The sequence below is a fragment of the Mastigoproctus giganteus genome, chromosome 2 (genome assembly GCF_048544385.1).
Source record: "Mastigoproctus giganteus isolate SK-2022 chromosome 2, ASM4854438v1, whole genome shotgun sequence".
In the NCBI taxonomy this organism is placed as follows: domain Eukaryota; kingdom Metazoa; phylum Arthropoda; class Arachnida; order Uropygi; family Thelyphonidae; genus Mastigoproctus; species Mastigoproctus giganteus.
This window is the reverse complement of record NC_143576.1, coordinates 96988022-97003837: the sequence shown is the minus strand read 5'-3', so window position 1 is coordinate 97003837 and position 15816 is coordinate 96988022. Positions and strand designations below refer to the sequence as shown.

Genomic DNA, 15816 nt, shown 5'->3' with positions numbered 1-15816 from the left:
GATCTGATAGAGGTGTATAAAACCTTGAATGGTTTGAGCATGCTCAATGCCAATGGGATTCTTCCTCTTGCTCAGAATAATCACCTGAGAGGGCATAAATTCAAATTGAGGAAAGACAGATGTAAGATAGATGTGCGGAAATTTGCCTTTAGCCAGCGGGTAATTGGTTGGTGGAACAGACTTCCATCCCTTGTTGTGGAAGTTGATAGCCTAAATAAATTTAAGGCTCAGCTGTACAGGTATTTCGAACGAACGGAGGGGTGAAATGGGAGTGGTTTTTTTATTTTTTATTTTTTTTGGCTGATGCTGCATAAGCTTGCTTTCTTGCATCATATGCCTCTACTAATGCTAATGCTAATATAGTTGGTAAGTAATAGGACAAGTTCCAACTTTCACCAGAGGAATTTTTCAACAATGAATTTCATTTCATTTGAGTGAGCTTCCATCTCAATTGCCACCCGGATTTTCATCCATATGCAACCGATTCTCATTCAATATATTAATCTCAACTGAAATGTTAAAACTAAATATTAAAGACCAAATGGTCAACTCAAAATCAAAACAAAATCTTAAATTATTCGACCATTCAGCCTTGTGGTGGGGATGGGCAATCACACCACACACCACAAGTTGCCGTCCCCACCACGAGAAGGTAGGTCTCTACTACCACCCAGGCATCGCCCGGCAGTGACCATAAGCCTGTTTTACAAACACTGAGAAAGAACAAAAAAGTTCATAATTTTCAAAAATAATACCTATATTTATTTCAGTGAGAGCGAGCGTCCCAAAGTCGACCCTCCCTCTCAAATCCTCATACAAAGGACAATACAGCAAGATGTGAAGGCCAGTCTCAGTCTCTCCACACTCACAGAACTCCGTAAGGGTCAACCCCAAATGAAACAGCCTTGACCTCAGGCCATGCCCCGTAAGGACAGCAGCAGCCGCCAACCCAAACTGGAGCCAGGAACGTCGCTCCCTACTCACAGTATGGACCGAGGGCATAAAGGTGTATAAATGACGACCTTTCTCAGAGTTTGTCCATTGGAATTGCCATATGGTACTCAACTCATCATTGATTCGTCCCCGCTCTGCTGTTATACCAGGGGAGACAGCCAACTGCCCCACCGGGCACGACCTAACGCCAAAAATCGCTCTGGTAATCCCCCGCTTAAGGGCATATAGTAATGCAAACTGAGCCACAACCAACTCTGCAGGCATCTTCCCCGCAAGGATGCACAAAGCATCCGTAGACACAGTTCTGCATGCTCTGGTTATACCTAGGAGAGCAAACCTCTGTGCCGAAGACAAGATTCTGCGAACATGAGAGTGTTCTACATACCCTCCCCAAGCCCCAGCAGCGTAAGTCAAAATCGGGGTAAAGATGTTATCATAAAGGATGTGGAGGGCACCCCCCTTTATACCCCAATCGACACGCGTCACTCGCTGGAGCTTGGCATATAATCGTTTCACCTTGTCCCTGACATAGGCAGCATGTGCTACCATAGAAAGTTCTCCCCCAGGACAACACCCAGGTACCTAGTTTTCTTAACCACTCTAAGCGAGAGATCACCAGAATGACACAAAGGAGGGCGAGTCCCGCTGAGGCGTCCCCTCAGAAGAACTGCAACAGATTTCTCTGCAGAGACCTCCAGTTTATGCTGAGTTGACCAATTCATCAATTGGTTCAAAGAAGCAGTTGTACGCTCCTCAAGCATCCGGTGGGATTCCCCACTCACCAAAATAACTAAATCATCAGCATAAGCTATGCTGGTCGTGCCTTTCACATCTTGCATTTGGAGGAACTCATCAAGAACCCAATTCCAGAGAGTCGGCCCCAGAACCGAACCCTGTGGGCATCCTCTGTAAACTCTTCTCTCACACTTCATGAAAGGAGTACAAATGAGCACATATCTCTCTTGGAGATAGTCCTCAAGAAGACGGTATAAATTGCCCGGACAGAGGGAAACCCTAGCCCTGCGTAGGACACTGCCCACCACAAAGCATCGAACGCCCCCCCTAAAGTCCATGAACAAACCCAGGACATATCAACCAGGCAGCTCATTAACACTGTTAATCAAGTTATAAATGGCATCCTCCGCAGAAGAGCCTGCCTTGAAACCGTACTGATTGTTGGCCACCAGCCCCTGAGCAGCATAATGAACCATCAGCCGCCGAAGGACCAGTCACTCCAACAACTTTCCGATAACCGACAACAACGCTATTGGGCGATATGAACGAGGCTCGTCCATGGGCTTCTCAGGACTCTTGAGAATAACCCTCAAATTAGCCGTCTTCCATATTGCCGGGAATACTCCCTCACGAAGACATGTGTTGAAAAGGTCCAGGTACATGTCAGGACTCGCCTGACACGTTTTCCTCACCACAGCCGTTTCAATATTGTCCAATCCCGGAGCACGACCTTCTCTGGTCTGCTGTAAAGCTAACTCGAGCTCAGCGGGAACAAAGGGAGGCTCGCTTCCACTAGTTACATAATCAAAATTCTCCTGAACAATCTGACTCTGCAGAAAAATATCAGGAGAATCTTCAACTAAAATTGAATTGATCAAACAGGAGACGGAGTCAGCCCATCCCAAAGTCACTCTGTCAGTAGTCACAAACGTGGACATAATTTCACCACCACAGATTTTATCAGTGACTAATTTATACACAGAAGACCAGGGATCAGCAGAGCCCCTCTCCTGTACAAAGCTCAGACGATTCTTGAGAGTAACACCTCCTCTCATATTGATACCTCTTACGCGCACTTTGTAGATCTTTTCGCATGCGCATAAGTTCTGGTGTCCACCAAGGTACCGATCTTTGCGGTCTCCTTTTCTTCCGAAAACACTGTTTACTTATGTCCTGCAATAAATAAGTTAAATTCCTGGCTTTATCCGACGCAGTCAGATCATGCCACATATCTAATTGATCAATATTGGAGTGCTATAGAGCAAGAAACCTGATCCAGTTTACACCACGCACCGAATATCTACCTATATCACTCCAGTGCCTCATAGGCTCCCTGGTAGTAATATTAAATGTGATCACTCTGTGATCACTGGTCGTCAGATGTTCTCGCACTCTCCAATTTTTAACCATCCTCAAGATGGATCGAGAGCAAGGAGTGACATCTATATAGGACTCACCAATTATAGAGGAGAAAGTTGGCAGTTGTTCTGAATCATTAATCACATCCATGCCTGCAGCAACCAGAAACTCTTCCAGCTCTATACCTCTGTCATCAGAGCTTTGGCCACTCCACAGAGTGGATCCAGCATTCGAATCCATACCAACAATTAAATGAACCGATCCTAGTGTACTTACAACCTGCTCAAGATATCTTATGAACCGCCATAAGTTCTGATGGCCTACAATATAAGGACCCAAAATATACTCGTCCAAATCCCCCTATAACCTCCACACATACACCACATGGCGTAGTCAAGGTAGACACAACAGTTACTGTCAACTGTGGGTCAGCTATTATTATTGCAGCACAGGGAGATCTGGAAGCAGCTATAATTCTGTATCCAGATGGGTAACAGACCACCTTATCTCTAAGCACATAAGGTTCTTGAAGTAACACCAGATCAGCTTGCTCCTCCTCTATAACTCGTGTCAACTGCGAGGCCACACTAATCGCTCTCTGACCATTAATCTGAATAATGGAGTAACTATTCTTACTCTCCATTGGAGTAACTATTCTTACTCTCCATCAACAATGAATTATAAGAAATTTTATTCAATGAAAACAGCTTATGAAAGTTTGCATGTTAGCAAAAGATAAAGCCAACGATAATAACATTAAGATCAGCCATGACTAAAATCATTGCTAAATATTCTAAATGAATTATCAAACAATAAAACAGTTCAGATAATGAAACAAGCAATGTTTGAACAACTTTTTGAAACTTTTTTTGCTAATATTCCTGAAATAAACAAATTGATAACAAATTCAGATAAGATCAGTACTCCACTTGCAATTTTTCTGAACTGCAGCCAGTAATCTGCTATATTATCATGTCAGTGAGAAGATCAGAAAAAAAAAAAAAATGCTGAAACTCTTAAAATCAAGGCTAGAACAATTTTTTTTTTGGATAAATGCAATAATGTGTCTGTGTTGCACATCTTAAGGAGCATTGAAAGAGCTAAAGTAGAGTATCATAAACTGGAAACATAATGCTAAGAGACAAGAGGGAACAAATGAATTTCTTATACTTCATTTACAATGTGAAAAATAAATTCATATCTCTTAACAATCTTGATAAAGATAAATTATTATTGACCTGACCATGCTGTATGAACTATAGATATTATTAAACTTCGTAGTAAAGTGGGTATAATTCCATTTTTATCTCTCCATCTTTTTGAAGAACTTGCTGAAAAATGAATATGAATCACAGATTCTCTGCACATTAAGACGGAAAATCACAATCAACTGATGTTTCTGTAAAAACTAGCAATAATTTAAGAAATAAGGGGGTGAACTAGAACATGATATAAATTAAATTGGCCATACTTTCACAAGAAGTCCCATGAATGTACAGCCAAACAATATGCTTAAAAGAAAGAAAATACATTAAAGAAGGGTTTATAAGATCATTTTCTTTCCTGGGTCAGTGTTTCATTTGGAGTTTTCTCTCTCAATGTCTGAAGATAAGGGCACCAGATACAACTAATAGAGAACAACCTTTTCTGTTCTGGGTTGATGCTATACATTGACCCAGAACAAAAATAGACATTAGTTTTTTCTGTTTTTTTTTTCCCCCAAATCACAGGTGACTACAATATGATCAGTTTAATTTCAAATTAATTTAAAGGAAAGCTGTGTAGAGATGTGACTTTAATTTGTTAGTTTGAAAAAAAAATTTATTTTTCATATCCATACAGTGGACTGTACTTTCAACTATCTGATAGTTGAAAAGTGAAAAGCACAGTACTATACAGGAAAAATTATGGCCATATCTCATGGCAAAAGAAAGTTTGCTTTTCTGATGAGTTGCTTGAGAGTTTCATTATGTTCAAACAAATGACATCACCAAAAGTTTATTCTTAATTTGTTTAAAATATGAGAAGGTACCATGACAGCCTGGTTCAGGACTTACTGGTCCTTCATCACATAACAAGTTGTGGTCTCCAGCAACAATTCCCAGACAGAACAGTCAAAAATAAGTTGTTCAATGGGCTATTATATGAAACAATTTTTTCACTGTTCTATACTGGAATTAATATCACCTGCCATTTGATGAAATAATGTCAGGTCCTGAAAATAAGACCTGTCTTCAAAAAGTCTTCTCTCTTTGAAAAACCGTAGAATAGCCTTTAAGCAATACCACCTGTTTGAAAATAGTACAAGTCCCACAATAAAGATGAAATTTGTTTGGATATACAGATAGAGAAATATTGTGTGTTTGTCTATACTTTTTAATTTCTGTACACTGAAAAAACCCCCAGGGTCTAACATATGGCAAGTACATATGGGCTTGGCACACCCAGGGTCCTGAGCCAGATATCATCATTCTTCTCTTTCTTGGTGATTCCCTTCTACTTCTGACCCTTGTTCTCTCTCTCTCTCTCTCTCTCTCTCTCTCTCTCTCTCTCTCTCTCTCTCTCTCTCTCTCTCTCAGAGTAACTCAGAAATTTGTTTTTGCTGTCAGCAAACGCCTCAGGCTTCCTTACACCATATGGCTAATAATAATAATAATCACATAAAATGTTATATTTTAAAATTAATTTTACATCAGCAGGACTCAATAATCTCTATTAAATGAGTTATTATCATCAGAGTTCTGCAGGATATAAATTTAATCAGTATGGTTCTGCTGTGGCAAAAAGCTTGAAAACCACTGCATTATTGGAACATCATTAAAATACTAATAAACTGTGTCATGCCCAGTCCCTATTTTCAGGAGATACGATTCACTAAGTGCATAATAAATTTTCTGAAACTTTCAAAAATAACAAGTTAGCAGAAATATATACAACATACTTCATGAAAGAGCATGGAGTGACCAATACGAGATCTAATTTCTTGAAGTCCCGGACTAGGAGTTGGCGAATCATCTCGAAGTTTATGCCATGTATTAGTAGGCACATGATAAGCATACAAGCCACTGAAAGATGGTTCTGAGCACATTCTTTCATCTGCTGTAGCCGAACTACTGCTGAAAGAGAAAGAAAGAGAGAGAGAGAGAGAGAGAGAGAGAGAGAGAGAGAGAGAGAGAGAGAGAGAGAGAGAGAGAAAAATAAATATAAATCAGATAAATTATGACACACAATTAACAAAAGTAAATAATTTTACTCAGAAATAATTTGTTTCTTACGTACTTACCTTTTTCTGTGAACACACAAACACACAACTTCCTTGACAAGCACAATAAGCTAAAGCACCTCTGTAGCCAGGAGCGGCAGTGCATAGCGCACACATTTCTTGATTAGACCGGGGTTCAAGCCCATGACCACTAAATATGGAGGATGCGGAAAGGTCAGGGAATGACCACCGCATATACCCGGTTTGGCCTTAGTTGCTAATGCTCCTAAAAACTAAATAACAACAATAGCAATAACAATAAGCTAAGAAAAAATGTGTTACAGGTGGGATCTCCTTTCTGGAGGCTATTTTTCATCAATATGAAAAATATTTCATGCATTAAGAATCTGCAGACCACTGGGCAACAGTGATCACAATGTATTGATGTGTGAATTATTTAAAGATGTAACTACCATCAAGACTAAAGACACCTTTACAAAAGCTTTTGCTTTTGTAAAGGTGACTACAGAGGTCTCAGACAGTTTTTAAATTCTGTACAGTGGGATCAACTGATGATGTTACCAACAGTGAATTCTAAATGAGAAGCCCTCAGGGACTTAATTTTGGAGGCTACTAGGCTTTTCATTACAACTAAGAAATATTGTTCAAGGTTTAGGCCTAAATGAATGTCAGATGAATTAAAGAGACTAGTGGCAGTGAAGAAGAATATATGGGATGCATATCAGGTGATACAGAAGCCTATGGAAGGTATAAACCAGTCTGTAATCAAGTCACAAAGGAGGTTAGGCAGGCAAAGGCAGATTATGAGAAATCTTTAGCAAAGGATGCAAAGAAAACGAGCAAGGAGTTCTTTACTTATGTAAACTCTAGAAGGAAAGGGATGAATCAGATTGGACCACTTAACATAGATGGGTTGACCATTGATGATCATGCTGAGGTAGCTAATAAACTGAATGAATATTTTGCATCGACAATCACACATGAGGAGTTATTCAATGAGGGGAGTGCCAGAAGTTTATCAAACGCTAACAGGGAGCTAAGTGATTTTGTAATAACTGAGAGCAAAGTGGAGGAGAAATTGTTGAAGTTAAACATAAGGAAGGCACCTGGTGTGGACAGGATCTATCCAGTTATATTAAAGGAGGCAGCAAAGGAAGTAAGCAAACCCTTAGCCATAATTATGAGAGCTTCCTTGGACTCAGGGGAGGTCCCCATGGACTGGAGGTGTGCAAATGTATCACCAATTCACAAAGGAGGTTCAAAAGGTGACACAAGTAACTAGTTCCGGGGAAAATAATGGAATCACTGTTAAAGAAGAACTGCAGGATCATCTAGACAAGACTGTAGTAATAGTTGACACACACACACCATGGTTTTGTCAAAGGGAGGTCTTGTCTGACCAATTTGATTGATTACTATGATGTGGTCACAAAGGAACTGAATGCCCAAAATAATTTTGATATCATATATTTTGATTTCATTTCAGGAAAGCTTTTGATACTGTTGCACATGGAAGACTGCTATATAAATTGGAGAGGTATGGCATCAAGGGAAAGCTGCTACAATGGATAAAGGGATGGTTGAGTGCAAGATAACAGAGAGTGGTAATCAATGGACACTACTCTTCATGGATAAATGTTATTAGTGGAGTTCTCCAGGGTTCGGTGTTGGGCCAATTGTTGTTTTGTATATTTATCAATGATATTGATGAAGGTATATCAGGTTTAATGTTGAAGTTTGCAGATGATACAAAGGTTGGCAAGATTGTTAACGACAGTAATGAAGTATGCTACTCCAACTGGATCTAGATAAGTTGGGAAAATGGGCTGACAAGTGGCAAATGGAGTTTAACATTGACAAAGTACTGCCTATGAGTAAGGTATAAGGTATGTTCATGTCAAATGGCACCAGTGTGATATGTTGTGCCCATTGTTTGACCGGCTTACTGGCCGCCAGCCCCCTAGTGGGGGCCTGACTTTGCCCATACCATGCCATGATATTCGGGTGACACTCAAGTCAAGTGGACCCAATTTCAGCGAAGTCCGGACAGTCTGTGACAGCCAAATCCTCTGCTTGCACCTTCACGATGGTGGGACTGTTAGTAATCCTGGTTATAACCTCCATGCACAAGTACATGGTGGGTGACCACCCAGGTGTGAACCAACGTAATCAGGGGTCGAGGTGTGGTGCCCACACCACATAGAGGAATGCCGCCCTTCTATGTTACCAGGCAGTACTAGGTGGTAGATGACTCTCATCAACCGGTGAAATACTACCACTTTGCTTATTGGAGGCTTGAAGTGGTGGAACCCATGTTTAGTCTCTAGAGCTAAGTTCCGGTCAACCCTTCCCTATCTCTTCCATCATGCAGTACGATTGATGACTTTTGAGGTTATGATGAACATCGTGGCGAGATCCAATATTCCTTACATTTCGAGGGTACAGCTCTAAAACGGTGTTCGCAGGCTGGCCGCTAGTTAGTACACTGGACCGAACCTATTGATAACTCTCTAGGAGCCTTCCGGATCAGCTAGTGTATAATCTTGCTACCTCTACTCTGCCAGATAGTGACTGGAGGGAGTCCAAGTAGTGTGTATGCGGGGAGCATTGTCGAGGCCACATTATGTCAAGGATCTGGTTATATTCTTACCACGTGTACGCCATATCCAAAAATTTCATTACTTCATACAGCATGTTCCACCCACTTTTTCTTACTATTGAATACACCATGAATTGTCAAACTAATAGAGCAAGCTTATCTGCGAAAAGATCTAAACCTCCCAAGCACTTCCTAATTCATTTCACAAATATACATGGTCTCAATTCTAATCTCAACGATGTCCATTTCCACTTGCAGTCTGCCAAACCCCATGTACTTTTTCCTGACAGAATCTCAGTTATCGGTTGATTCAACTACTGCTCATCCAGATGCCCAAATTATTCGCCATATGATTCCTTTCGCCTCAAAGGTGGTACTTGTGCATATGTCTGTTCTGATATTCCCTGTCAGAGACTTGGCAATTTGGAATCTCCTCTCTTTGATCTTCTCTGGCTTAAAATCTCTCTACCTCACTGTGTCAAATTCATCTGTTGTCTCTACCATTCTCCCAACTCCACTAATCACTTGGAGCTCTTTGACTTCCTTTCTTTGCAACTTGACTTTCTCCAGTCCAACTTTCCTAACAGTGAGGTAATTTTCCTTGGTGATTTTAATGTTCACAACTCCAGCTGGCTTCCGTTTTCTAGTCACACCGACCCAGCAGGTCGAGATGCTGAGGCTTTTGCAATTACTAATGACCTAGCACAGATTGTTCATTTACCTACAAGAATACCGGACAATCCTAATCATACAGCCGATACGCTTGATCTTTTTCTCACAAACAACCCTTCTAAGTACACGGTCGAAGTGAGAGGTCCTTTAGGCACTTCAGATCACAACTTGGTGATTGTCTCTTCTCCAATGGAACCTTTATTTCATGGCTATTCCCAACCTCGTGTTGTTTGGCATTACAAGAATGCAAAATGGGATGACCTGCGAGACTTCTTTTCGTCTTTTCCTTGGTCGGATTACTGTTTCAAAACTTCTGATGTCAACGTTTGCTCAGATCGTGTCAGTGAAATTATTCTTGCAGGAATGGAATCCTTTATCCCACACTCCACTTTAAAATCTCGTCCTTTATCTAAACCTTGGTTTTTGCAATAAATGTGCTAAGGCTGTTCAAGAGAAGAATGTTGCAAATTGTAATTGGTTTGTTTCTAATTCTTCAGTTTCATTTTCTGCCTACACCAAAGCTTGCAACAATTGTAAAGCAGTTATTAATCAGTCCAAACTAGAGTTTGAACAGGCTAAGAGTAGAAAACCTGCTTCTTGCCCTAATGGTAGCTGAGCATTCTGATCTCTTGCCAAAGCTATTGGACGCAACTTTTGCCCATCTCTCTTTAGTGGCACTCTGATTTCTAGGCAAAATGATATATCTCTTTTGGGGATTATCCTCACTTCTAATCTCTCTTGGCACAAGCACATTATAAATATTGCTTCCTCTGCATCTAAAAAACTTGGTTTTCTCTTTCGCTTTCGGCGTTACTTTTCTTCCAAACAGCTGCTCACTCTGTATAAATCACAAATCCGTCCTGCCATGTAATATTGTTCCTACATCTGGGTGGGGGGGGGTGCCCCCAAAACCTCTCTCAGGCTTCTTGATTCCATTCAGAAGAGGGCAGTTAGGTTAATTAATTAATGATTCATCTCTAAAAGAGTCTATCCACTCGCTTTCTCACAGAAGTACTGTTTCTGCTTGCATGCCTCTTCTACAGATACTTCTATGGGCACTGTTCTTCTGAATTGGCTTCTATAATTCCCGCTCTCTCTTTCAAAACAGTCCGAACACGTTCCGCCACCAGCCAACATCCATTTACTGTCCAACTTAAAACCCACAGAACCAACTTTTCATCTTCCTCATTTATTCACTCAACTGCTGTTTTCTGGAACAACCTTCCTTCATACGTATTTCCTGAAAATTACAATCTACAGAAGTTCAAGTCCAATGTCAACAAATATCTTCTTTCGTCTTCTCAACCTCCAACCCAAGCACGGTACTGAGTACTATAGGTTCTAATACCTCTCGTGTTTGGGATTCACATAAAAAAAAAAAAATGTGGAGGCTAGCTGGGTGTATCTAGTATCACAACAAATTGCTCTGGCAGACCCTGCCACCTATTTTCCTGGGATTTCAGTGGCTAGGACCTTAAAAAAAAAAAAATTACGCATTTGACATTAGTGCTTAATGGGATTGCTGTTTGGAAATCGCTGGTTGGGGTTGAACACTAAAGAGATGTGTTAAAGGCCTAATAGGTCGGGCAAAATTTTGATGTTATTAAATTTAGACGTGAGGCTATACGCTAGATAAAAGCTAATAGTGGTTGTTGTCTTAGAGATTTAGACGAAACCAGTGGAATTTAGACGTTGATTAAAATTTGGCGGCATTGTTAAGGGTGTACCTTGGTCGGTTCAGTGAGGGGGGGGGAGACTGAAGACTGGGGGAAAACAGATGGAAGACGAGTGGTGGAGACGAGCCCCACCAGGCGAAGTATGGGGGGTAGGCAGAGAGGACAGGAAACAGATCCGTCTTCCCCCCTGCCTGAGGATGGGGTTTTAAAGGGACCAGGTTAGAGTACCCAGTTCAGATCGCCAATGGCGTGTTGGCAGCAAAGCCACAGAATGTCTTTGTCAGTGTCATGTCCAAGCAGTGTCAAATCCGGTATGAAGGTCAAACTGCCCATCCCGCTCCGGGGGTGGGTTATGTTAGCTGGCAGTGGGGAACCCACCAGGCAAGGGGATTGGAGAGACACATTTATTTCATTCATAATCTGGGTAGCAATAACTGAAGAGAAACATACCAAGTGTGTGGTACTACACTCAGGGAAGTGGAAAGTGAAAAAAACCAGGGAGTAATTGCGCAGCCAAATATGAAATTCGCTGAGCAGTGCAGATGGGCTGCCAGGGCAGGTCATGGAGTCTTTTCAATGATATATAGGAATTTTGCTAGCAGGGACACGGAGGTGATAATCCCGTTATACAAGGGTATGGCCAGGCCACACCTGGAGTACTGTGTACAGGTCTGGATGCCTCATTTTAGGAAGGATGTAGAGTTGCTAGAACGAGTACAAAGAAGGGCAACAAGATTGATGAGGGGGATCAAAGGGGTGCTCTTACCAAGAAAGGCTTAAGTTCTGCAAATTGCAATGCCTGTAGAGTAGGCACCTGCAAGGTGATCTGATTGAGGTGTATAAGGCCTTGAATGGGTTGAGCAAGCTGAATGCTGATGGGATTCTTCGTCTTGCTCAGAGTAAGAACCTGAGGAAGCACAGTTTCAAATTGTGGAAAGATAGTTGTAGAATAAATGTGCGGAAATTTGCCTTTAGCCAGCTGGTAGTTCATTGGTAGAACAGGCTTCCATCTTTTGTTGTGGAAGCTAATAGCCTAAATTAATTTAAGGCTGAGCTGGACAGGCATTTGGAACGAATGGGAGGATGAAATGGGAGGTTTTTTTTTTTTGGCTGATGCTGCATACGCTTGCTTTCTTGCACCGTATGCCTCTACGAATGCTAACACTCTTGATATCAGGTTTGTCATGCAGGCTAGTTCAGGACCTTACTGGTAAAACCATATGCTAATTTTCTTTCTTTTTTCTTTTTCTTTTCTTTTTATTTTTTTTTTTGGCACTTTCAACTTTTTTAGACATGTTAGCATATATGCACAATACACCGATTATCTTTACCATAACCATCCAACTGTCTGTATGTTACAACTGGGCTCCCAGTGGATGGATTTTAATGAAATTTATATTTCGGCTTTTTAAAAAGATTTGTCAAGCCTTTTTTTCATCTGCATATGTTAGAAACTCAACTCGTAGCAGACGATTTTCATGAAATTTTATATTTTAGCCTTCTAAAAAGATTTGTCTATCTTTCCTAATACAGTTTGAGAAGGAAGCTACATGGTTGTTTTCCATTAAGGTTATTATTATATTAAAACCACTCTCATACCATGGGAAAACCAATAATACAATTACAATTACCAATTTACAATTAAAATTATCCATATTACAATTACAATTTGCCAATTATTGTTTGGATATACAGATAGAGAAATATTGTGAAATATAGGAGAGGGATTAACTCCAACAGCCAATAGGACAGTGTCAAGTTTTTATCCTGGATCCAGGGTTCTTAGAAGTGAGATGTCACCTCTGCTCCCATACTCTTCACATCAGGGTTGGCGTGCAGGCTAGTTCAGGATCTCACAGATACCTATCATCAGATCGTGCTTCTGGTGCCAAGCTTTTATCTTGGATCTGGGGTACTTGTGTAGTGGAACCCTCGGGCAACCTTTACTCCCATACTCTGGACATCTGGGTTGGTGTGCAGGCTGGTTCGGGACCTTGCTGATACCCATCATCAGACCTTGATTCTGGTTCAGGTGGACTGGAGAGAGAAGGATCTAGTCTATTTTCTTTTCCTGGTTGTTCATTCCTTCTTTCTATTTGAATTTGTTGTTTCCTATTGCTTTCTGAGGTTCTGAACAATTTTGTGAAGAAGTAGCATGAAGAAGTCGTGAATGAGACTGACTGTAGTTGGTCAGTACCTAGATCCAATATAGTTTGGGAAGGACGCTACATGGTTGTTTTCCATTAAGGTTATTATTATATTAAAACCACTCATACCACTTGAAAATAAATAATATAGTTTATTAGGCAGTTCACCTACATTACTATACATTAGGGTGACATTTCAGGTATCTTACCAATACCCAGCATCAGACCAACCTATAAATTAATGGCTGGCAGCCTCTTGCTTGTATGCACATCAGGTTTCTGGAGCATCAGCAGGCGAAGTCTGTCAGCAGGCAAGAATTTAATCTCTTTGTAATTTACCTTAGATTTCCTGTTTTCTATTGTAACAGCAATTCAAAACTTAATACTTTAGAATCATAACTGGCAAATTGTAATTATAATATTGATAATTGTAAATTGGTAATTGTAATATCGATAATTGTAATATTCTAATTCATTCAAATGTGTAACTCTTTCTATTTTCTGTTCCCCTAACAGCTTGGTCTGATGATGGCTATCGGTAAGATACCCGAAATGTCACCCTAATGAATAGTAATGTAGGCAAACAGCCTAATAAACTATATTATTAATTTTCACATGGTATAAGAGTGGTTTTAATATAATGATATCCTCTCTAAATTTTATTAAAATAGGACCCACATAATCTGGCAATTATTATTATTATTTTAATAATAATAATAATTGACTCTCTTTAGAAAATACAGCTGCGAGTTACAGGCTCCGAAAAAAACGATAAGTGTTTGCTTTTTATTTACATAATTGTTATTTTATATTGTACTTAATACGTAGTCTTATAGTTATAATTACGCCGGTTATTTTTATTTTTATTTATATAAACAGTTTTTGTAGATATACGTAATACTTTATAAAACCATTATTTTGTTCGAATCTTGCAGGCATTGTTTTTGTATATAGTGATAGGGAATTCAAATTTTTAATTGAGGTAGCTAGGTAGCTCTAACGTATAATTATAGAAACAGTAATACACTTCACTGTTTCTATGATAGCGTAGTATTGACATTTAATTAATTTAATTTATTGATCTTATTAATTTAAAATATCATGCCCCAAACTAGAGCAGCAAAGCAACGAGCACAAAGTGGCAGGAGTGCTGTGACTCGGGGGAGAACTGAGGGGGGCGATTTTCCAACGCATCACAGCCTAAAAAAATGTGCAGCGTGTGAAATGTTTGCCGAACTATCTGGAACGTGATTTGCCATGGGGGATGTCTTTGTGTGTGTGTGCGCGCGCGATGTAAGGAGTGTAAGGAAATCAGGCGACAACTCAGCGTTGTTATGGGCCTATATGAGAGTTTGAAGGACAGGGTGGATGCCCTCGAAAGATCTAAATTGAGGGGCCCATCAGGCTCTCAGCTGCCCACATCAACGCCAGAGCTTGCACTTGGTCATCACGCAACACAGCAGCAACCCCCAAGGCAGAATGCGCTGGTCCCACAGGAACTAGTAGTTGTTGGTGACTCTATTGTCAGGGAAACGGGAAACATGTTTTGTAAAAGGATAGGTGGAACAGGACCAGGGTATGTCTGCCAGGGGCAAAGGTTGATGACGTTGTAGAGCAGATATCATCTTTTAGGGGCACAAAAGGTGATATAGTTGTACACGTTGCCACTAATGATATTAAGAGTAGGAGACCGGCAGAATTACTTAACAAGTACAGGTCACTGATGAAAAAAAGCCGTGAATTAGGGTTGAATTTGAAAGTGTCTGCAATTCTGCCCAGACACGATAGGAGGGAGTATATGATGAGAGCTTTGTCGATCAATTCGGCCCTGGAAAGATTGCGCAAGGCTCAAGGGATAGAATTTTTTTCAGCCTGGACTGTACTTGTTAACAGGAGAGACTGCTTCTACAGGGATGGGATACACTTAAATAGAAAGGGTGCAAGAATATTTGCTGATGCTATTGAGGTAGTCTTGGGTGGGTCGGAAAACTGATAGCTTGGGGGGATACAAGGACTAATAGTTTAACAGTAGCCGTAGGCAGAGGTGAAGGTGATTCTTGCACAACTTCTATTAGAATAAGTAGCGACCTGGAGCAAGGGGTGTTGGGGGTTTCAGGGACGGATGGCAGTCATCGTGAAACAGGTGGGTATATCGGATGTGTTAGAGTAACTAAGAATAAGAATACGTGCATGTATAATTGCATGTACACCAATGATAGAAGTATAGTAAATAAATTTGATGAATTTGAAGTGTTGGTCAAGACATCAAAGGCGGATACTGTTGGGATATCGGAGACGTGGTGTCACACAGATATAAGGAATGCCGAACTGGAATTTGGGGAGTACAATGTGTACAGAAAGGATAGACAGGATAGGAAGGGAGGAGGTGTTATGCAGTTAATAAAGAAAAACATAAAATCAAAAGAAGTGCATCCAGTTGATATAGATGAA

The 15816-nt window shown here is 40.5% G+C and overlaps 1 protein-coding gene across 1 annotated transcript in view; it reads right to left on the bottom strand.

The window, feature by feature from the left end:
- muskelin (muskelin 1) overlaps nt 1-15816 on the bottom strand; it is a 577242-nt gene that overhangs the window by 159172 nt on the left and 402254 nt on the right. The window contains exon 13 of the mRNA XM_090389985.1: nt 5990-6158. Within this exon, the coding sequence (XP_090246111.1) occupies nt 5990-6158 (169 nt within the window). The remainder of the gene's footprint in view (nt 1-5989; nt 6159-15816) is intronic.